The sequence below is a fragment of the Oncorhynchus mykiss genome, chromosome 15 (assembly GCF_013265735.2).
Source record: "Oncorhynchus mykiss isolate Arlee chromosome 15, USDA_OmykA_1.1, whole genome shotgun sequence".
In the NCBI taxonomy this organism is placed as follows: Eukaryota; Metazoa; Chordata; class Actinopteri; order Salmoniformes; family Salmonidae; genus Oncorhynchus; species Oncorhynchus mykiss.
The window spans coordinates 29,607,137-29,629,744 of record NC_048579.1 but is presented as its reverse complement, the minus strand read 5'-3'; the positions used below and the strand labels follow the sequence as shown (position 1 = coordinate 29,629,744).

Below are 22,608 nucleotides of genomic sequence, written 5' to 3'. Positions count from 1 at the left end.
TTACTAACCACTGTTCTTCCAGTAATGCACTGTACATTCTAGAATGACAGCATGTTTGCTGTAGTCAGGTGTTACGGTAATATGCTGTAAATTTGTGTTTCAGTAAAGGTCCTGTAAATCTAAAGTAATTTACTGTCTTCTGTGATGCCAGTATTGTACTGTACATTTACAGCGACCTACCGGCTACTGTGCTGCCAGTAATTTACTGTAAAAATTACTGGACTTTTTTTTTTTTACAGTGTATAGTTCAAGTAGGCTAATTGGTTGTATTGTTTTGTTTTGCAGTTGTAAGGAGCAGGATTTATATAAATGTCTTACACCAAGTACAGATTGTGCCTCAAGTCGTCCTCTCTGTTGGGCAAAAGAAACATGTAAATAATGGGTTAATGCAATTTGGGAGAAAATAAATGCCTTTTATAAATGTTATCGTGTGTGTGTGTGTGTGTGTGTGTGCGCCTGCGAGTGTGTTGGTAAAGAGATATATAGTCCTATATCCTTTCTTATACACAGATGTCTGAGCAATGACTTTGGTGGATCTATATTTAACATCAACATTCAATATCTTGGGGCTAAGCGTTTGAGTTGCATGGATCTTCGTGTCTCGTTGGAATCATATTCCTCCCGGGGAGTTACCATACAGAGTGGAAAGCAGTCCAGTACAAGGCAGCAGTCCTCTGTGACAGAGAGCAGACTGTAACAGGATGTCTTTGTGGGGAGGGAGGCTCGTATACCTGTGGCTTTTTCTGGGTATGGGTCTCTCTTGGAGCAGATGGAATCAGCCGCAGAAGCCCATCCTTCTGAAGGAGAAGATCCTTTTAACAACATGTATTCTTTATTCCACGTACGTAATAATAACACCTCAACCCCACTCCTATGCAATTACTAAACAATTACTAAATTGATATGTTTACAACATGCTTGTATGTCGTTACTTGCAGAATTACATTCTGAGTAGAAAGGTATAACAGTAACTGAATGTAAAGTGTTACAATCGGACAATTGAGACAATTCATAAACCATATCCTGTCAGGATGAGTAAAGGAAAACAGTGACCATATTGTAGGAGTTCAGGCTTTACTAGAACAAAGAGGAACACAGAGTTCGTACTGTATGCCTTTTCACAGTGTACGTCCCCTCCTTAAACATACAGTGCATTTGGAAAGTATTCAGAGGCCTTGACTTTTTCCACAAATTGTTACGCTACAGCCTTATTCTATAATGGATTCAATTATTGTTTCCCCTCATCAATCTACACACAATACCCCATAATGACAAAGTGAAAAACGGTTTAGAATTTTTTGCAAATTTATAAAATAAAAAAATTGTAAACACCTTATTTACATAAGTATTCAGACCCTTTGCTATGATACTCGAAATTGAGCTCAGGTGCATCCTGTTTCCATTGATCATCCTTGAGATGTTTCTACAACCGGTGGAGTCCACCGGTGATAAATTAAATTCATTAGACATGATTTGGAAAGGCACAAGCCTGTCTATATAAGATCCCACAGTTGACAGTGCATGTCAGAGCAACAACCAAGCCATGAGGTCAAAAGGAATTGTCCGTAGAGCTCCAAGACAGGATTGTGTTGAGGTACAGATCTGGGGAAGGGTACCAAAACATGTCTGCAGCATTTAAGGTCCCCAAGAACCCAGTGGCCTCCATCATTGTTACATGGATGAAATTTGGAACCACCAAGACTCTAACAGAGTTTCAGAGTTCCTCTATGGAGAGGGGAGAACCTTCCAGAAGGACAACCATCTCTGCAGCACTCCACCAATCAGGCCTTTATGGTAGAGAGACCAGACGGAAGCCACTCTTCAGTAGAAGGCACATGACAGCCCAACAGGACAACGACCCTAAGCACACAGCCAAGACAACACTTTGGGACAAGTCTCTGAATGTCCTTGAGTGGCCCAGCCAGAGCCCGGACTTGAACCCAATCTAACCAATCCAATCTAATCTCTGGAGAGACCTAAAAATAGCTGTTCAGCGATGCTCCCCTTCCAAACTGATAGAGCTTGAGAGGATCTGTAGAGAAGAATGGGAGAAACTCCCCAAATACAGATGTGCCAAGCTTGTAGGGATACCCAAGAAGACTCGAGGCTGTAATCGCTGCCAAAGGTGCTTCAACAAAATATTTGCAAACATTTCTAAAAACCTGTTTTTTACTTTGTCATTATGGGGTATTTTGTGTAAATTGATGAAGAATAAAATATATTTACTCATTTTAAAATAAGTCTGTAACGTAACAAAATGTGGAAAAAGTAAAGAGGCCTGAATACTTTCCGAATGCTCTGTATCTCTCCCTGGAGAAACTTCTGTTGTCCTAATATAGACACAATACTTTGTACAAAGGTCATGCCCTGTATCCACTTCACACTCAGTGCACAAAGTGTGCTCTTCAGGGTCACGTATCCCTCATTACATGGAGGCGCCATGTTCTTTTTTTATTTATCTAGCACTTTCTGTATAGTCCATTTTGTTCTGTGCTAGTTGTTGACGAGCACCATGAACTAACCCTGGTAATGTATTATGTTCCATTATCTACATTCACGATGACATTGGTGGGAAAAAGCACAGGCAAATAAACTCAGCATTGAGTTCAATTCAACTTTTAAAGAAATAATAGATTTCTTCAATAATGCTGCCTAAGGCAACTGGGAATTCCAACCACATCTGAAGTTTAAATAATTGCACGTACTGTAATAGTGTAATTACACACAAAACACATAAAACCTATATTTCCCACGCGGTAAAGAATACTAGACTCAGTCTTCCACATTGTTGGTGAAAATCCTCTTTTGAGGAATGAATGCTGCATCTTTCATTTTGTATTTTATTTAACCTTTATTTTTATCAGGCAGTTAAACTGAGACCAATGTCTCTTTTACAGATGAGAATTACAGAAATGACAGAACTTAACACATCAAAATGCAATGAGAAAGAAAATCTTTCATACATCTGCTGTATGTATTGGCCAGATGAAGGTAACTGCTTTGGACAGAACATGGGGAATGTCCACAAAGAATGTCGACCGCAAATATGGCAGCTCAAACGGCTCTGTGGCCACATTAAAAGTCTGCAGAGAGTTTGTTCCATTGAGGGTAATAGAATAGGTTACAATGAAACTTTGTTCCTGACTAAAATAAGTGTATGTTTCCAGGTTACTGGAATGTTTAACTCTATTTAAATCCATGCATGTGTTCCATCCAAAATAGGACATGCTCAGCCACCATACCACTGTGTCACACACACACACACGCACACACACTTTCAAAAAAAATGCTGGATTGTTTGGTTGACCCAACTGCTAGGTTGCATGCGTTGGGTCACTTAGTTAGGTTGTTTTCTTTAAAAAAAAACTGCTGGGTTATTGATGCTGGGTGCTGGGTTATTGGTGCTGGGTTATTGAGATATGACCCCAGCGGGTCAGCTCAGAAGACTAGAGGCATAGCTTAGTAGTGGCGTGGATTTCAGATAGTTATTTTTGGCAACCAGTGAGAGTAAATGTAATTGCAGCTCATCTGTTCTGTTGTTATCAGATGTTAAGGTTGAACACTGACACTTTTGAAGCTTTAATGAGGCTTACACAAGTGTATGAGTTCCTCAAGAGTCCCAGTGTTGGGATATGCAAAGAAAAGATCTCTCAACATTGTATCTCAATGTTGGCATATGTAAATAAAATATATTATGACATTTGCAGTGTAAAACGTAACATAATGAACATGAATGACATGTACTCTTCCAGGTAGCCAAAAACAATTATCTGAAAGCCACGAAAGTTATTCACGCAACCCAACTGGCTGGGTCAAAATAACCCAGCATGTGTTTTGTCCAGTATTTACCCAGTGCTGGGTCACCAAATAACCCAAAGTGGGTTGTTTTTAACTCAGCACACACTCAATGGAAACACAAGAGCATTCATAGCAGTTATTGGCTTCCTTTGGCTTCTGAGCTAATGTTGCTACTGCAGAGTCTGGGGAAATGTTAGCTTGTAAAAAAACAAAAAAACTTGTCTAGCACCAACACTTCTGAACTCCATCTACCTGACCAAATGAGCTCCTCCACAAAACACAACAAACCTACAACTGTAACCTGGGGGCCCCAATCCCTTACCTTTCCTCCGGTGGTCTGCCCATTAACACAGTCTTCCACCGGTGATGTCCCAGTGCAGTCTGCACCACGTGTGAGCTGGAGAAAGCTGCCCTGCAGACAGAGCAGACTGAGGCACACCCAAAGAGCAGCTTCCATGATGGTGCAGGTCCAGGGACTGAGGCCCAGCCCCCGTCAGCCCCCTGTTTTATACCATCCGCTCCTAACCTAATGAGGACCAGATGCAGAAGAACAGAGGAAGGGGGGGGGGCATGCCAGCTTCAGCTTCACACAGACAAACAGGATCGCACCACACCGCAGCCCAGCGTTCTACGCCAGCTAGCGGTTCTGCGGTTCTCCAAAAACATGTCAGCCATCTGAAGGGCCTCTCCCAATAACCACCCCCACCTCCCCTGTACCAGTCTGGACGGCGCATGAAAGTCATTTTCCACTGATGCTTTAAAAATTGTCACATACTGTAACGAGAGCGAGAGAGAGAGAGATTGAGAGAGAGAGAGACAGAGAGAGATTGAGAGAGAGAGAGAGAAAATCAGTAAAACAAGGTAAGTCAAACCTCTTATGACAGCACTTGAGAGATTGGTGGCTCACTTTAAGGATATCCAGGAAAAGAGAAGAAGATTTGAGTTGGTTTCACATGTTGATCTGCCAGAGATAAAGTTCTGGGTTTATAGTGCTCTACCTCGCCCTAGTGAAATAAATGTATGTATATATTTTCATGTGGTTCTTTATCCCAGACGGACCCTCTAAACCCTTTCTGTTGGTTTGGACCACACATAAACTTTGCTTACACTTTGAGCTAACGTGTGTTTTGTGATCTGATCAATATGATCCAGTTTGATCAAGGTTTGTCACGTCTATTAAAATGTGTCTCTCATTCATTCGCCGTGTCTGCATTGTGACCACATTAGCTGGTGCCTCCCTGTATGCAAATTATTTGACAGATAGTCTTTCAAAATAATCTGGATGTATTTATTTTAACATAGTTACTGATGCCATAAATCAATGGCGCTACCTGTCAATGATTTTAGAGGCCAGTATAATGATGAATTAAATGGTTTGACCATCCAGATCTGTTCACACTTGATTGATATCCAGATGCAATGCGTGCCTTGCTACATCTGGAGGTGGTAAGGAACATCTGATCACAATCCGATCAGAATGTGTATTTTAACCGTCTACACCTGTCTTAAAATGTGGACAATATCAGGACAAAGGGTGTATCTTAGCACCATGTATAAACAGGGCTATACTATAGTCTTTCATTTCCAGAAGTACATCAACAGATGTAAGGGGTTTGTCTACAGTAAGTCACAATGGGCAGTTGTAAGGAAACTGCAGTGCTGGTACATTTGCTAACACATTATTTATGCTGGTGTTTTTTTTGTCCCATTTCGATTTCTTTCGATATTTTGTTTGTATAAAAATAAAAAAAATTGGCAAGCATGTGGCTGTGTCCAAGTAGAGTGAATGATTGTAAGGGGGCCTGTCTGGAAGTTTTATTTGGTCTATAAAAACCAAACATGCCCTAATGGATGATTGTTCCTATGTGAAAATTGCAGGAGAATACAGTAAGGACCCTGTTTGAAGGAAGGTGTATGAAAGGATGGAAAGAGTGAGTGCGTAAGTGAGGAAGGAAGGAAAGAGGGGTATTTATCCTTCTATCCATGTTCCTCTTAAAAATGAGGTACAAATTGAGCAATGATTGGAAAATACTGAACATAGTGTAAGTTTATATCCTGACGAGTCGATTGATGCACCTGTCAATCTAATGAACATAATAAAAAAATCCCCATCAAAATCCGTGTTTTTTTAACTAGAGATACCGCGTCTGCAATGGAAAGTGGCAGAGCTACGGCACTGTTTGTCAGACCAAGTAGACATTCCGAAAATCAGTCTTCTCACAAAAAACATGTATGGAGGGAAAATGTATGGAGTAAAAAGTACACTATTTTTTTTTAGGAATGTGGTGAAGTAAAAGTAGTAAAAAATATAAATAGTAACGTAAAGATACCCCAAAAAAACGACTTAAGTAGTACTTTAAAGTACTTTACACCACTGCCTGGTATCGATTAAAAAAATGAATGGAAGTATGGAAGTAGTTTTGTGCCATCAAATAAAAGGGGTTAATATGTGTCCAAAAATATATATATTTCATGAGCTTTCTTATATATCCTTGATATAGGACAGACACTTCAAAACCTTATTCCTTATGATGTATTTTTTGACTGTTTGTTTTGCCATTTATGAATGTGTTATTCAATGCGTTTCTATGGACTATAGTAGTAATGGCCAGGGTAGCCTAGTGGTTAGAGCGTTGGACTAGTAACCGGAAGGTTGCGAGTTCAAACCCCCGAGCTGACAAGGTACAAATCTGTCGTTCTGCCCTTGAACAGGCAGTTAACCCACTGTTCCCAGGCCGTCATTGAAAATAAGAATTTGTTCTTAACTGACTTGCCTGGTTAAATAAAGGTAAAATAAAATAAAAAAATATATATATACAGTGCCTTGCGAAAGTATTCGGCCCCCTTGAACTTTGCGACCTTTTGCCACATTTCAGGCTTCAAACATAAAGATATAAAACTGTATTTTGTTGTGAAGAATCAACAAGTGGGACATAATCATGAAGTGGAACGACATTTATTGGATATTTCAAACTTTTTTAACAAATCAAAAACTGAAAAATTGGGCGTGCAAAATTATTCAGCCCCCTTAAGTTAATACTTTGTAGCGCCACCTTTTGCTGCGATTACAGCTGTAAGTCGCTTGGGGTATGTCTCTATCAGTTTTGCACATCGAGAGACTGACATTTTTTCCCCATTCCTCCTTGCAAAACAGCTCGAGCTCAGTGAGGTTGGATGGAGAGCATTTGTGAACAGCAGTTTTCAGTTCTTTCCACAGATTCTCGATTGGATTCAGGTCTGGACTTTGACTTGGCCATTCTAACACCTGGATATGTTTATTTTTGAACCATTCCATTGTAGATTTTGCTTTATGTTTTGGATCATTGTCTTGTTGGAAGACAAATCTCCGTCCCTTTTTATGGATATCTTTAAGAAATGGCTTTCTTCTTGCCAATCTTCCATAAAGGCCAGATTTGTGCAATATACTTATACATAGGATTGTTGTCCTATGGACAGAGTCTCCCACCTCAGCTGTAGATCTCTGCAGTTCATCCAGAGTGATCATGGGCCTCTTGGCTGCATCTCTGATCAGTCTTCTCCTTGTATGAGCTAAAAGTTTAGAGGGACGGCCAGGTCTTGGTAGATTTGCAGTGGTCTGATACTCCTTCCATTTCAATATTATCGCTTGCACAGTGCTCCTTGGGATGTTTAAAGCTTGGGAAATCTTTTTGTATCCAAATCTTTAAGCTTTAAACTTCTTCACAACAGTATCTCGGACCTGCCTGGTGTGTTCCTTGTTCTTCATGATGCTCTCTGCGCTTTTGACGGACCTCTGAGACTATCACAGTGCAGGTGCATTTATACGGAGACTTGATCGGCAGTCGACGTCACAGGCTTTCTAGCCATTGCTGCTCCATTTTTCATGTATCCATTTGTTTTGTCTTGTTCCCTGCACACCTGGTTTTCATTCCCCAATCAATCTACATGTATTTCTTCCTCTGTTCCCCGTCATGTCTTTGTGTAAGATTGTTTGTGTTACGTGTGTATTGTTGATGCGCCAGACTGGCTCGTTTTTTTCCTGTGTTATTTTTCATGAAGATGGTTATTGTTAAACATAATTCTTGTGACTATTTTGCGCGTTTTGCACTTTTGCCTAAATAAAGTGTGCGCCTGTTCACAAATCTCTGCTCTCCTGCACCTGACTTCGCTACCAGTACGCACGCACACATCGCACACATCTGACACCCTCTGTATTTTCAAGTATTGTGGTGGCATCATCATGTTATGCTTGTCATCAGCAGCGACTGGGGAGTATGTCAGGATCAAAATAAATATTACATGGAGCCAAGCCCAGGTAATAAGTTAGACGAAAATCCACCTCTGTATTCTGAACACCTAACCCTGGGATAGAGTTGTAGACAATTACACAAATGTTCATGCCAAAAATACACCAGATGGCTTTTTGAGTGGTATAGTCTTAATGCTAACTTAAATGTGCTTACAAATCTGAGACAATATTTGAATATTGCTGTCTATAAATTATTCCCAAGAATGTTTGCTGAGCTTGAGCAATTTTGACAAACGCAATGTATTTATGTTGCCCTAAGAGTGTTGGAGAATCCTATTCAAAATGATTGACAGCTCTAATGGCTGCCAAAGGTGCTTCCACCAAGCATTAACTCTGGGGTGTGAAGACATATGCAATCAAGACATCTTTGTTATTTTATTTTCTATTACTTTCTTTCACTTGTGGAGCAAGTTCTGTAGATTTGTAGGATTTAAAAAAAATATATATTTTACATTTTAAGGCAGCAAAATGTGAAGACTGTGTACAGTCTCACTAGGTGGGTGTACACTTTCACTAGGCCCTGTATACATGATATGCCAAATAGGTGGTACCTGACAGGTAAGCATGGGAAAATAGAAACAAATAAGGTACAGGTAGGACTCTGATATTAGTGATGAAGTGTTTCTCTTCTTTACTAAGCATAAATACTGGAGGACTGGAGATCGACTGACAGTCCAGCAAAGGGAGACATGGCAGAGTGAAAAACAATGGCAATTTCGGAAGCCTTGCTTAGACTGGAATGTAACCCAAGTGAACTATGAAAACTCAAACATGCATTTTATGAGGGCTAACCGTACAATTGACTCTATTATTGTATTACTTGCTACATTTTTTTATGTTTCATCTAACATGCACTTACCATCCATCAGTTTGACAATAGTTGGAAGGGAACTTGCTTTTGTTTTGGAAAGGGAATCAAGACACATTTTGGGTTATGTATTCACATACTGCACATACTTATATTCGCCATGTCAACAAACTCTGCAGGGCAAAAAGAAGGTTTCTTTTTGAATGCTTTCAGGCAACAGGAAGGAAGTGAGACATCTCCTTTGGGAGACCATCCATTCTCCCCATGCAGCGTAGGCCTGTTCAGTGTGAGATGGATAGTGGTGGGCTGGTGCTGAAAGACTGTGGCAGGATGTGGTTTACTGTGCAATCTCACTGCAAATGGAAAGCAAATGGATATAAATCAGTCTGTGTAGGTCTGTGTGTGTCTGTGTGTCTGTGTGTGTGTGTACACCCGTGTGTGAGTGTGTATTTACTTGGCTCTTTGAGGCTATGAGAGGGCTCCCAATGGAAAGTGAATTGGTCCAGCTATGGTCAATGAGCCCCCTGGTGCCTCTAGGCATAAGCTCTCCCAGCCAGCCCTCTATTTGGCTCACCATACTCTGCCGGCCACAGAATGGCACCATCCACTCTAAATGCCATTGCTGTGTGTGTGTGCATGCATGTGTGTAAAGAGCAAGAGCATTAACAGTTCTGGCCTGGTGTGCCTCAGCCCTGTTTGTGTTGTGCAGGTACTAATCCCAGTATAGCCTACTCAGGTTTTTAAGCTAACACCCTTTTCTCTCTTCCCTTTTTTTTGCAGGCCCCTGTTTGCAGCCTCGGCTAGCGTCTGGCTCGTGAGTCGGGAATCACAATCAATATTCCTCCGAAGAGCTGTGTCACTTTTTGCGAGTGGCTACTACCCGCAGAGGTGTGAGAGGAGCGTGAATCCCGTAGCCTCCTTTCAGGAGGGGAAAAAAAAGAAGAGAAACTCAAGGACGAGCCTGAAAGAAAACACACGGCACAGGCGTATGTGGCATAATTTGTGCATCCGTCATTGGAAAAGGGGAGCTTGTTGTCTCGCCCTCTCTTTCAACATCACCTCTGTGACTATGCCTGTGCCCCTACGCCAGCGAGTTTGGTGGACTGAGACTAATTGTCAAAGTTGGTATTGTAGTGTGCTTAAATACTCATCAATGGTTAGCTAACGTCCGTTCATTCATCTTGACACTAGCGTCTATGTTGCCTTCCTAGAATCAAAGTCCCCCTTTAGAACATCAGCAGTCTCCTCTCTCACAGACCACAGATGAAATCAGGCTCAGTTCCCATTCCGTTCCTTCTGACAGAACTACAAATGAGTTTCCAATTTGAGCGTGAATATGATAGTGAATCGTCCCTGGGAAGGGCCCATGGGCCCTGGTCGAAGGTAGTGTGCTATGTTGGGAATAGAGGGTACCATTTGCGACGCAGCCAGAGATAGTACGAGAGAGTCCGGTTACCAGATTATTAATGAAGGGGTAATTTGTAGCAGCCGGGAGGCTCTGCTGGAATGTCATGATGTTCTGGTATTTCCCTGCCAGCCCCAAACATGTAGACATAAATCATTATTTCACTTCTATGTACTGCAGGGCCAGAGGGACACACACACACACACACACACACACACACACACTCTACCACTCTCAAAGTGAAGGTATCAGAGGGAGAGAGTTTACCCTTGGAGGCAATGGCTGTGTGTCTATCTCAGTCAATACTCAACACTCTTCAGAGCTGATGAATGTCTGTGTTTGCAGGTAATGACTCAGGGAGGAAAATTGTTATTAAACAATCGGACACATTTGAGTGATCTCTGGCATTATCCCTGCGTGTGTGTGTGTATGTGTGCAACAGACAGCGTGAAGGTCACGCCCCCTCACGATCTCCAACCAATTTATAAACCAGTCACTCTGCTGGCGTTACCATGGCAGCAAGGAGTTAAAGGCAAACAATGCCATTCAGGGTGGAAGGCAACCCTTTGATGAGAGGAGAGAGAAACATGGGGAGATGTGTAATACCCATCTATCTCCTGAGGAGAGATAGGATATGAAGAGGCAGTACTTTATATAATATACAAATCCCTTCATGGAGTTTCACTTTAACCTCTTACATGCACCACAAAAGATTGGTGCATGTAAGGGGGGGGGGGGGGGGGGGGTAAATATCCAGGTGTTAACAAACACACATAGAAGGTTACATTTCCACCATGCAGAAATTCATTCCTTTCAGTGTTTGAATTGGACTGGAACACACTGATTACGGGCATTTCTAATTTTATACTGCTTGAGTACTGGCACCTCTTATAGAATATTGGCTTAAAATATGATGAGTACTGGCACCTAAATGTAAAAAGCACCTATTTCTTTCAACTTCAAGCACTGATTCCTAGGTGTCAAACAAAGCCTCTTTAGAATGTGCAGCACACATTACCATTAGTCAGTGTGTCAGTTGAGACAGCACAGAAATGGCAACTACTGAAATAAAGCAACGTTGTCATTTCACAGGGGAACGACTGAGAATGGCCCTCTTCCTCCCCGTAAATCTGATTGTCTGTGTGTGTGTGTGTGTTCCATTTCAGAGCTGAACCGAAACTGTCTGTCATATAGTCTGATACAGTACGCCGTCTGCATGCTAAAAATGGCGTAGTTTCCTGGTCTCATCTATTTCAAACAACATGGTATTCTACTGTATCTTTATTCGATAGTTTGTGTCTGCTTAGAATAAGACTATTCCTTAGAAGAAGAATATTCCCCTCGCAAAATAGTCCTCCTGAGACTGAAGCTGTCCTAATATGGATACTGCACATTAGTTGCATTATTTCAAAACAGGACAGAGGATTTTTTTTTTTACAACGTTGAATCAGTTTGATTAACCATGTTCAATTCGCGTGGTTGTTAAGTGTACCTGCCTCTTGCTCCGTGGATGAGTGTGAGCAGCTGTTGGAGGACTGTTAAGAAACAGTTTGGCAGAGATCTGGGTGAAAATCAACAGCCCGTAGATGACAAGGCAACCTGTTCCGAATTCGTCAGCAGCACACAGTTCCTAATGCCGCCCAAGAATTCTCCATATTTATTCAGTTTTCCCATGGAGTTCTAAAAATGAATGGACATCATTAGACGGAGAGATACATAAGTGTCTCGGGTGTATGAATTGCACGTTTCTCCGGTATTCTATCTGTCAACAAGGAGCTGTTGGCACATGAGCCCCTGATCGCAGACTCTACTCTTGGGCTAGTTGCTTGTTTGTATGGGTAATGGGTAATGACAAAGTGTTGCGCTTGATCTGAGCCTATCATTGAAATGTTGTGTGGCGCTAGCCAAACAAAGAGTGTGTTAGCAAACAGCTGTGGCTGGAGTAATATTGGCAGGCGAACTGTGTGGTACTTGGCAAATTTACTGTCACTCATTCAAATATGTGTAATAAACACAGTGAGGTAGGTTAGGGGGGCACTTTCCTCTGACTAAGTCTGGAAGCCTGGGGAGACTCTCGATGTGTTGTCGTTTCCACGGAGGGGAAACAGACCCTGTTGTAGTAAAACCATGGGAGTTGTTACGAAGCTCAACTCAGCCATGTGCCTATCTCTGAATGACCACTTGCGAGCGTCATTCACCACTGAGTCACTCAGTGCACACTTGTGGTCCACTGTGATAACAACCGTTTTTTCCTTTCTTAGGTTCCCTACGCTTTGTCAGTTTCCCCGTCAGTTTCCGAAGGTGGTTGTGAAAAACGCCCTACTGACAACACAGTGTTTTTGACCGACAAAACCAAACCATCCGGGTAGTCATTACGCCTGTGCCGTCTCTCATTACTTTAATGACCATAGTTGAGCTGTGAGTGGGCTGTAACCAGGAGGCAGATAGTTGTTTTGTTAAATGGGTGGAATGAGCAGGAATGTCCTCAGCCACTGTATTTTGACTCATTAAAGTGGTGAGGGCCTTATTAGCACTAGTTTATTATCTGGAACTGGGGGAATGGCCTCCTCCCGTCCTCCCTGGAAACGCTATACCGTATATATACAGTATACGCTACACGGAGTGTACAAAATATTAAGAACACCTGCTCTTTCCATGACATAGACTGACCAGGTGAATCCAGGCGAAAGCTATGATCCCTTACTGAAGTCACTTGTTAAATCCACTTCAATCAGTGTAGATGAAGGGGAGGAGACAGGTTAAAGGAAGGATGTTTAAGCCTTGAGACAACTGAGACATGGATTGTGTACGTGTGCCATTTAGAGGGTGAATGGGCAAGACAAAATATTTAAGTGCCTTTGGTATGGTAGTAGGTACCAGGGCGCACCGGTTTTGTTTCAAGAACTGCAGCACTGCTGTTTTTCTTTTGCGCTTAACATTTTCACGTGTGTATCAAGAATGGTTCACCACCCAAAGGACATCCAGCCAACATGACACAACTGTGGGAAGCATTGGAGTCAACATGGGTCAGCATCCCTGTGGAACTCTTTCGACACCTTGTGGAGCAACTCAATACTAGGAGGATGTTCCTAACGTTTGGTAAACTCAGGACCCGCCATTCCTTTTTCACAGGACATCTAATAAATGGTGTGTATGGTGTAGGCTTACCTTGAGGTGACATTTTGATAGCTGTGTAATTCTCTCTCGGACAAGGTGAGTTTGATCAATATATTCGCCTCAATTGACAACAACCAACAAGTGCAAAGCTTATTGTTGATACTAGTTACCTTGTCCGAGGGATTTGCGCAGTTATCAAAACGTCACGCCAGGGTAAGCCTACACGAAGCAGGCCTTATAATGAAGTAGTTTTACATTTCCAGATGGAAAAATGAATGGTGAAATAATGATTGGAAACATCTCTGGGTTTTATGACTCACTGCGGTTCTCAATACCGTATGCGCTGTAATAAATATAATTGGAGTACTATATGTAAAATGCAGAATGTGACACTAGTCTCCCTGATTAAGAGGCTCACATAATAGCCAAACAATTATGTGTTTTTTTTTTTTTCAAGTGTAGCCAACGGCTCAACATTTCTACTTGGAGTGAGTCACTGTATGTTTTAATGTTTTTTGTTGTTGTTGTTGATGCCCTTCCCGACAGTTCCAGTGCCACTTAGGCAATTAGTCATCTTTAGTATGCAGTGTGCTCCATCTCCACCTACTCAATCATCAACACAGGCAATTATGTTCAATGGAATCGGAAGCAGCAGACAAGCTGCCGGAGATGATAGAAAGTGGTGTGAGAGGTGTGCTGCTGAGCTTCCCTCTGCATTAGTCAAGCCTGTGGGCTGCTTAGTACGCACATTATTAAGGGCTTAGCGAAGAGGATTACTAATTCAAATCAATACCTCCTGAATGTGAGCTCTTTCAGAATCGTAGTCTTTAATGTTTTGATACAGGAAATCATTAGAGGTCTTCTGAGGAGGGTTTACCCTCACGTGGGCTTAACGAGTGGAAGGGGTTTTCTATAGCTAGAGTATGTCAAAGATTAGAGTATGGATTTTAGGCTTTCTAAACTTCTGACTCATTCTAGGTCTTGCGGCTGAATAAAAACTGGACACAGGGGTTAATCCCGGTTCATGCTACTCAATACAGGTCAGAATTTCCCTCTTGTTGTTGTGAACATGCTGCGAACACACACATACACACATACACGCACACACACATAGGCTGCAGGTACGCCTAGCGATTAGAGCATTGGGCCAGTAACCGAAAGGTCGCTAGTTCAAATTCCCGACAGGGTGAAAAAATCTGTCGGATGTGCATTTGAACAAGGCACTTAACCCTAATTGCTCCATTATGGCAGACCCTGGCAGTGACCCCATTCTCCGAAAGTAACTCAGGGGGAGTTGGGAGGTGCAAAAAACACATTTACAATTCACACATGAGTAGGAAATAGGACGCGTAGAAGCGCACGCGCACACACAAAGGCCAGTCTCCCACCTCGAGGCAGAAATTCCAAATGTCACCAGCTGAAGTTTAGAACTCTATTCAAAGGTCAGAGACTCGTTTGCCGGGTCAATGTTAAATTTTAGCCCTGCCACCAGATACTGCGGTTTCAAACCCGACACAAAACACACTGTCCAGTCTGAGACTGTCAGCATGGCCAAGTCTATATGATGACTCAGTGTGGGGGGGATTTCTTGTGTCTAATTGAGCAACTTGGTGTATTAGTGCAGTGTTCGCCGGCTCATTGAGTCCCATTTATTGTGGTCTTTCCCACTCCCACCTCTCTGCTGTCTGTTTATTTTCTTTCCCTCTTAACTACCCTCTCTCCTTCCGTAAAATCTATTGTTTTCTCTTGTGTCTGTTGTGCAAGGATCTTGAGTTGTAATAGGTTACTTAAAAATGACAAGAATTCCAGACAATGTTACAGAAGGACATTTTAAGCCATTACTTAATTATATTAATATCAAGCCTATCAATTTCAATAACACCAAGAAAGGGATAAAGTCAAATGGAAATTAACTGAGTAATCTGAGAAAAATGTACAGTGTAAGACTATAAAGCCTGGTCTCAACACTTTACAAGGAGAAAGGCATTTAAGGACAGACAAATATGGAAGTTTCCTGGTGTTGAACCTGTCACTCTGTCTTCCGTTTAGACTTTGCTCCATAACAGCACCTCCGGACACAGAAGAGGCATGTTTTGATGAAGAGGAGGGTGAGCAGCATCACGATGGCCAGTAGGAAAGCGAACACGTCCAGGCTGTGGTACTGGTACCAGGTGAGCTCGTGGGCCTGGACCCTTAGGTGCTTGGCACCTTTATTCCTCATGGTGAACTCTATCCAGAACACTGCCTCATCCTTGGGACTGATGGGCCTGTCATGGTGAATCCTGGACAACCTCAAGGCGTTCTCCCTATACGACGGCTCGTTGATCACAGCGTTGAGTCCATCCACCAGATCCTGGGTTTTCATGGTGTTGAAGTTCATGATGACCGCGGCCCCCTTGGCCTTCATGTGGACCATGTTGTCTGGCTGGTCAGCGAACATAGGAATTCCCACCATGGGGACTCCGTGATAGATGGCCTCATAGATGCCGTTGGTTCCACCGTGGGTGATGAAGGCTCTGGTCTTGGGGTGACCCAGCAGGTCGTTCTGCGGGATCCAGTCCAAGACTCTAGTGTTGGGGGCCAGGGTCTCAGGCTTCTCCCCACTGAGCCTCCACAGGACCTTCTGGGGAATCTGCCCCAGGGCTGAGGCGATCATGTTCCCTTTCTCTGTGGTGAGGTTCTTGATCATGGACCCGAGAGTGAACACCACAATGCCGTCATCTCCAGAGCTCTGCACAAACTCCTCCATGTCCTCTGGTAAGGGCTTGGCAGGCTTGCAGTGGATTCCCCCCACAAACTTGAAGTTAGGGAGGAAAGGACGAGGGTAGTCAAAGTCCCAGTATGTCCGGATCAGCCACAAGTCAGCTTGGCCCATCACCTCACAATAGGTTGATGGCTTCCCTCGAATCTCACTGTAGTAGGCGTCTATGTCTTGCCAATAACCGTATGCCATCATGTCCTGGGTCGCATAGAAGAGGAAGTTCAACAGTCTTTCAGCGAAGCTCATTTCGTCGGTTAACTTGACCATGGCACCAGGGACAAAGGATGGTGGAGAAGGCAGCTGCCCACAAAGCCTCTCCCACATGTGGGCAATAGAGAAACGCAGGGTGTAGACCAAAGGAATGCCCAGATCCTCAGCCACCAGGTCACTGCAGGGGTAGATTGGGTCGGATAACAGAACATCATACTTGGCCTCTCTCAGTCTCCTCATGACGGTCTCTGACCTCAGCAGTCCGTCACATATCTGGATGGAAAACTTGAATTCTCTTTTTACAATATGATACCCCTTCCAAAGGATCTGCAAGTAGCTCAGGTGGTCGATCTCATACATGTGAAAGTGGATGAACTCCTCAAAGAAATCGGTCATCTGTTGCATTGAGATGGAGGTGTTGAATGGTTCGTAGCTGAAGCGAGCCTTTTCCGTGGGGTCCATGTATACAGAGGCACTCTGCACCAGCACGGTAACACTGTGTCCTCTGTCAATCAGAGTGTCCAGCATAGGCTTGAGGTTAATCCAGTGACTGCCTTCAGTGTGCCAAACTAATATGTTTCCACAGTTTACACTCCCTATGATACATAACTGTGCGATCACAAACACAGAGATATGCCGTGTCGGCTTCATCGTGACTGTGTGGAAGCGAGTTGAAAACCACCTTTTAAAACTCTTTCCAAAGTCAACCAATCATTAACTGAAGTTGAACTCTGTATTGCAGTACTAGAGAGTATTCCTCCTGTCACATAAAACCAGATAAGCGAGCCACCGCCTTGATCTTTCGGTGTGAAAGGTAAAGGCAAGCACACAGACAGTAATCCTGCTTGTTCTGCTTGTCCCTACCCAGAGTCAAGCAGCTAGCTGCTTGTAAGCCCTGCCAGCAACACACTGTTCAGTCATAATAGGTACCAGTGCGATTCAAATCTTACAGAGGCGTAGGCAGCAGAATGGTAATCTCCCCCAAATCCTGGGCAGGAATGTAGGCCCAGGAAATAAGTCAGGAGAGTTTTGTTATGGCAGAGGGGATAAACAAATGGGCTGAGGCACTCTGGATTTGCCCCAAATGGCACCCTATCCCCTTTATAGAGCACTACTTTTGATGAGAGCTCGATGGGCCCTGGTCAAAAGTAGATTAGGGTTTTCTATGCATTTGCATGGTGGTTTGGTGGATTCTGTGATATTGATTTACTGACATTATTAGCAGACATTTACAAAATCTAAGATACATAAGAGTGCATTAAATAAGAGGATATTAACATGGTTGCATTGACACGCACAGACAGTGAGTTGCAGGCAGGATGAGGTAGCAGCTGCAACGTGACAGGTGAGATTGCAACTCTACCTGTGTCACGGGTTTCTTCTTCCTCCACTGGGGAGGAGTAGGAGAGATTGGACCAATGTGCAACGTGGTAAGTGTCCATTTTAGTTTATTAAACTGAACACTAAAGAATACAAAATAACAACGTGAATGATACAAACGAAAACCGAAACAGTCCTGAAATGTGAAACAAACATTACAACAGGAAACAATCACCCACAACTCAAAGGTGAAACCAGGCTACCTAAGTATGGTTCTCAATCAGGGACAACGATTGACAGCTGCCTCTGATTGAGAACCATACCAGGCCAAACACCGAAACCCAAATTATAGAAAAAGGAACATAGACTGCCCACCCCAACTCACACCCTGACCATACTAAAGCAAAGACAAAACAAAGGAACTAAGGTCAGAACGTGACAGTATCCCCCCCCCCCCCCCCCCCCCCAAAGGTGCGGACTCTGGCCGCAAAACCTGATCCTATAGGGGAGGGTCTGGGTGGGCGTCTGTCCGCGGTGGCGGCTCTGGCGCGGGACGTGGACCCCACTCCACCATAGTTTTTGTCCGCCTCTTCACCGGCCTCCATGGCCTATTTAGAGCGGCGACCCTCGCTGCCGACCTTGGACTGGGGACCCTAGCCCTGGGTCCCGAATGGACAGGAGATTCCGGCAGCACCGGATGGACGGGAGACTCCGGCAGCTCGGGAGTGAAGGGCGATTCCGGCAGCGCCGGAGTGACGGGCGATTCTGGCAGCTCCTGGCTGACGGACGGCTCTGGCAGCTCCTGACTGACGAGCGGCTCTGGCAGCTCCTGGCTGACGGCGGAATTGCTTCAGCTTGATAGTGAGGAGGAGAGGGGAGGAAAACAGGAGCAGGATGGTGGAGAATGCTCACAGCTGGGATCAAAAAACAGGATCAGATGGATAATGGCTCACAGGTGGGTGAATATGGACTAGCCCAGGTGAAAAAGCTGTTCCACTCTAAAGTTATCGGATACACCTGGAGCTGAGTGACTCATACTTCATAGGGTTAGTTGAATAGTTGAAAAAATGTCTAAATGTATTGCAAAAAGCAAACATCTGCCTCAACATACTTCTAGACAATTTGAGTGTGCATAGAAATCAGAACACAGTGTTTCATTTACATGACAGCCTCTGTCTTACTTCAGGTACCTACAGCTCGTAACAAAGGAGCTAATTGTTCGATTTGCTGTAAGAAGTAACAACACTAACAAATAGCCAACCATTATGAAGAATAATTGTAACAAACGATCCCCTGAAAAGACCCGTTTAGGATTCATAAATCAATTCTGCCTTGCTGTCAATGCAGTTGCGATCCATTGACCCATTCAATTGTTACAAGTGTGACATTTCGACGAAGAGAGTTCACACAGCGTTTAAAGCACTCCCCCCCCTCCTGAAAAAAGTCCCTCAAATGCCAGCATTCCACTGTGAAGCTAATCTATTCCCTGACAAACAAGAGTTCTGAATGTCGCTGCACACTGCACACACACGTGCACGTGCACATTACTGCTACTCCTTCTGCAGGAGGCATGTGATGGGGAGAGAGGGACAATAAACGTTATTGTGCCTAGTTATCACACTGTTCCCCAGTGGGCCTATGAGAGCTCTTATGCTGGGAAAATCCCTATCGGGCACAAACATGCTTTAAAAAAGGTAGGACATGTAGACCTATACTCATCATGGTTTAAGATTACTGTGACTGTAAGTGACACTGGTGCGTTGGTGTGTGTTTAAAGAACAGCACACGCTGTACATGTCACGGCTGATTTCCTCCTCCTGTCCATAGTTGTTTTTAATGAATAAACCAAAACACTAACCGAACCGTGAATAACCAAAACAGTCCAGTGTGGCACAAACACTGACACAGGAAACAATCACCCACAAAGTAGCCACAGAATATGGCTGCCTAAATATGGTTCCCAATCAGAGACAACGACAGACAGCTAGCTGCCTCTAATTGAGAACCAATCTAGGCAACCACAGACATACACTATACCTAGAAAGGATACAGCCCCATAAACATACAAAAAACCCTAGACAAGCAAAAAACAAATACATCACCCATGTCACACCCTGACCTAACCAAAATAACAAGGTAAACAAAGAATACTAAGGTCAAGGTGTGACAGTACATGTACCAGTAATGAGTCCTATGTTCCTCGCTGAATGCTGGAAAAACACCTGTAACAAGCAGCCTCTTTGGATTTATGAAAAATTCAACACACAGAGTACTTAAGCCACAGAAAGTTGTCAGAGAAGTTAATTTGATACCGGTATTGAAAGAGAAGAGCCAAATAATGCAACGTTGGTCGGGAAACATGTTCCCTTTCTTCCATGTATGACGAGGAGCTTGTTGCAATTCTGCTTTAGATCTGCTTAACAGTATTCGTCTGCCGATGGTCTGAAGCTGAGCTCAGGCTGCAGTGACTCAGCATGATTAGATAGATGATTAGATAGATTTGCTGATCCACAAGGAACCATTAAACATTGATAACCATAAGTGATCATTAACTTCTAAAAGTCTAAGCCTTTAGCGGGAGGGGGGCAACTAATCTATTGTTTTTAGATGGTCATACCATGGATAATTTATCTATTTGATTTTGAATTTTAGGATCCCTGTAGGTATCAAAAAATACAGAAATATAGAATTTGGCCTTTACTACTATAGCCCATAGAAATAAATATAGAATGACACATTCATAAATTGAAAAATAAATCATTAGGAATACGGTTTTGAAGTGTCTTTCCTTTATCTAGGAGAAATAAGAAAGCTAAGGAAATATTTGTGTTTTTTGGACACCCACTTAACCCCATGTTTGTTGTTGGCACAAAACTACCCTTTCTACTTTTTTAAACTGGTACCGGTTACCTTCAGACGAGTTCCATGACGCTACAGACAGAAGTTGGCACATCGGTGGTACCGACTTCAGACGTACCACCGATGGGGCTTGTGGGGGTCGTAGAGCAAAACGGAGAACACCATCACGAGTATCTCATCTTTCCATAGACTGAAGGCCAAACTGATCGGACGCAACAGATGTTTCCGTGAGAAGACTGATTTTGGGGATGTCTCATCGTCTGACAAACACCGCTCTAGCTCGGCCACCTTCCACCGCAGATGCGGGATACCCACATAGGCGGATGCGATGGATTGAGACGCAGCCCATGTGTATCTCTAGCTTAAATTGATTGATTTTGATGGGGATTGTTAGTATCATGCTACTTAGATTGACGCACTGGTGTGTCAATAGACTCTTGAGGATTCAACCACTGATGACCATTCATGTTATCAATCACATCACCCTCTCACCTGGTATGATCGATGTGTTTTACTGTTCACAGTTTTTAAGGGGATTGGATGTTGATGATTGATGTTTCACTCTCTGAACCCTCCAAAGAGTGCGTTACATAAGCATTAGTACGCATTCTGTTGTGTCTGAGATTATGTCAACATCAACTAGGAAAGTGAAGATATAGATGGAGACATCTGACAGAGGACATGACTTGTACACACTGTACATCATACCGGGTGAGAGGGCAATGTGATTGATAACATGAATGGTCAACAATGGTTGATGGTTACTTAGGTAATGAACAAAACAATGGAAAAGGCACTGTTAGGTTCAAATTGATCTTAAAAGTTTGTAACGCATGTGTCATTTAATATATGTTCTGCTCCAATCCTAAAGAGGCAAATCTGTGTTAATGTGCACCACTGAAAAGCCGCTACGCAGTCATGCTGTCAGACAAAAGTTTAGGATTAAAGTTACAATTGATATGACAAGATTACCACTGGGATCAATGTTTAACAATATGATTTTTGTAACCTTCTCAGACCAAATGCCAAGTAAGTAAGCCTTGTCCGGGCCAGAATGGCCAATTGGGCAAGAGGCTGCAAAATCTCTTGTTTTTCTTGTGCAGGGATTGTTAACTAGATTCAGCCGTGGTATTTTATCTTGAGTGGATAGATAATTTGAATCAAGAAGCCTTAACAGATATTGTATTTGACAAAAACATAAACATTTCAAACCTTGATTACATTGGTCCACGATCACATTCTGTATGTCTCTTTATTTCATTTTTGTTTTAAGCCTATCCCAAACCTTAACCTTTACCGTACATACATTTCCAGTCAAAAGTTTGGACACACCTACTCATTCAAGGGTTTTTATACATTGTAGAATACTAGTGAAGATATCAAAACTATGAAATAACACATATGGAATCATGCAGCAACCAAAAAAAGTGTTAAACAAATAGATTATATTTAGATTCTTCAAAGTAGCCACCCTTTGCTTTGATGACAGCTTTGCACACTCTTGACATTCTATCAACCAGCTTCACCTGGAATGCTTTTCCAACAGTCTTGAAGGAGTTCCCACATATGCTGAGCACTTGTTGGCTGCTTTTCCTTCACTCTATGGTCCAACTCATCACAAACCATCTCAATTGGGTTGAGGTTGGGTGATTGTGGAGGTCAGGTCATCTGATGCAGCACTCTCCTTGCTGGTCAAATAGCCCTTACACAGCCTGGAGGTGTGTTGGGTCATTGTCCTGTTGACTAAGTGACCCCAAACCTTTGAACGGTAGTGTCTATATACACATCTTTTTAAAATATATTTAAAATGGAGATTTCAGATTTAATGCCTAAACTTTACCCTGCCTCTGATTCCAAAGGTTGCAAGTTCAAATCCAGCGATTTAAAGTTTTAATTTTAATTTGAAGTCTATCACAAACCTTAACCCTTGAAATATTTGAGTGCCTAAACTCATCCCTAACCTTAAAAACACTGAGTTAATGTATAAACTTGACCTTAAACACTCAACTTCAAAATTTAACATTTGGGAAACATGGATGAAC

The 22,608-nt window shown here is 42.9% G+C and overlaps 2 protein-coding genes across 5 annotated transcripts in view; both read right to left on the bottom strand.

The window, feature by feature from the left end:
• si:dkey-12l12.1 overlaps positions 1-22,608 on the bottom strand; it is a 28,165-nt gene that overhangs the window by 3,075 nt on the left and 2,482 nt on the right. Inside the window, exons 2-4 of one of the 4 annotated variants that reach the window (XM_021562997.2) lie at positions 4,121-4,324; positions 732-797; positions 319-351 (exon numbers count right to left, since the gene is read on the bottom strand). In XM_021562997.2, coding sequence (XP_021418672.2) covers positions 319-351; positions 732-797; positions 4,121-4,255 — 234 coding nt within the window. In that variant the 5' untranslated portion in view covers positions 4,256-4,324. The remainder of the gene's footprint in view (positions 1-318; positions 352-731; positions 798-4,120; positions 4,325-22,608) is intronic. The other 3 variants (XM_021562999.2, XM_021563000.2, XM_021563001.2) reach the window with 3 other exon arrangements.
• On the bottom strand, positions 15,227-17,114 carry LOC110489961 (UDP-glucuronosyltransferase 2A1-like). The gene has a single exon (XM_036944258.1). The coding sequence runs from the start codon at positions 17,036-17,038 to the stop codon at positions 15,446-15,448; it is 1,593 nt and encodes a 530-aa protein (XP_036800153.1). The 5' UTR covers positions 17,039-17,114; the 3' UTR covers positions 15,227-15,445.

Bases quoted from the DNA above. Each gene is read 5' to 3' on its own strand.
- LOC110489961 (XM_036944258.1), bottom strand. From the start codon at position 17,038: ATGAAGCCGACACGGCATATCTCTGTGTTTGTGATCGCACAGTTATGT.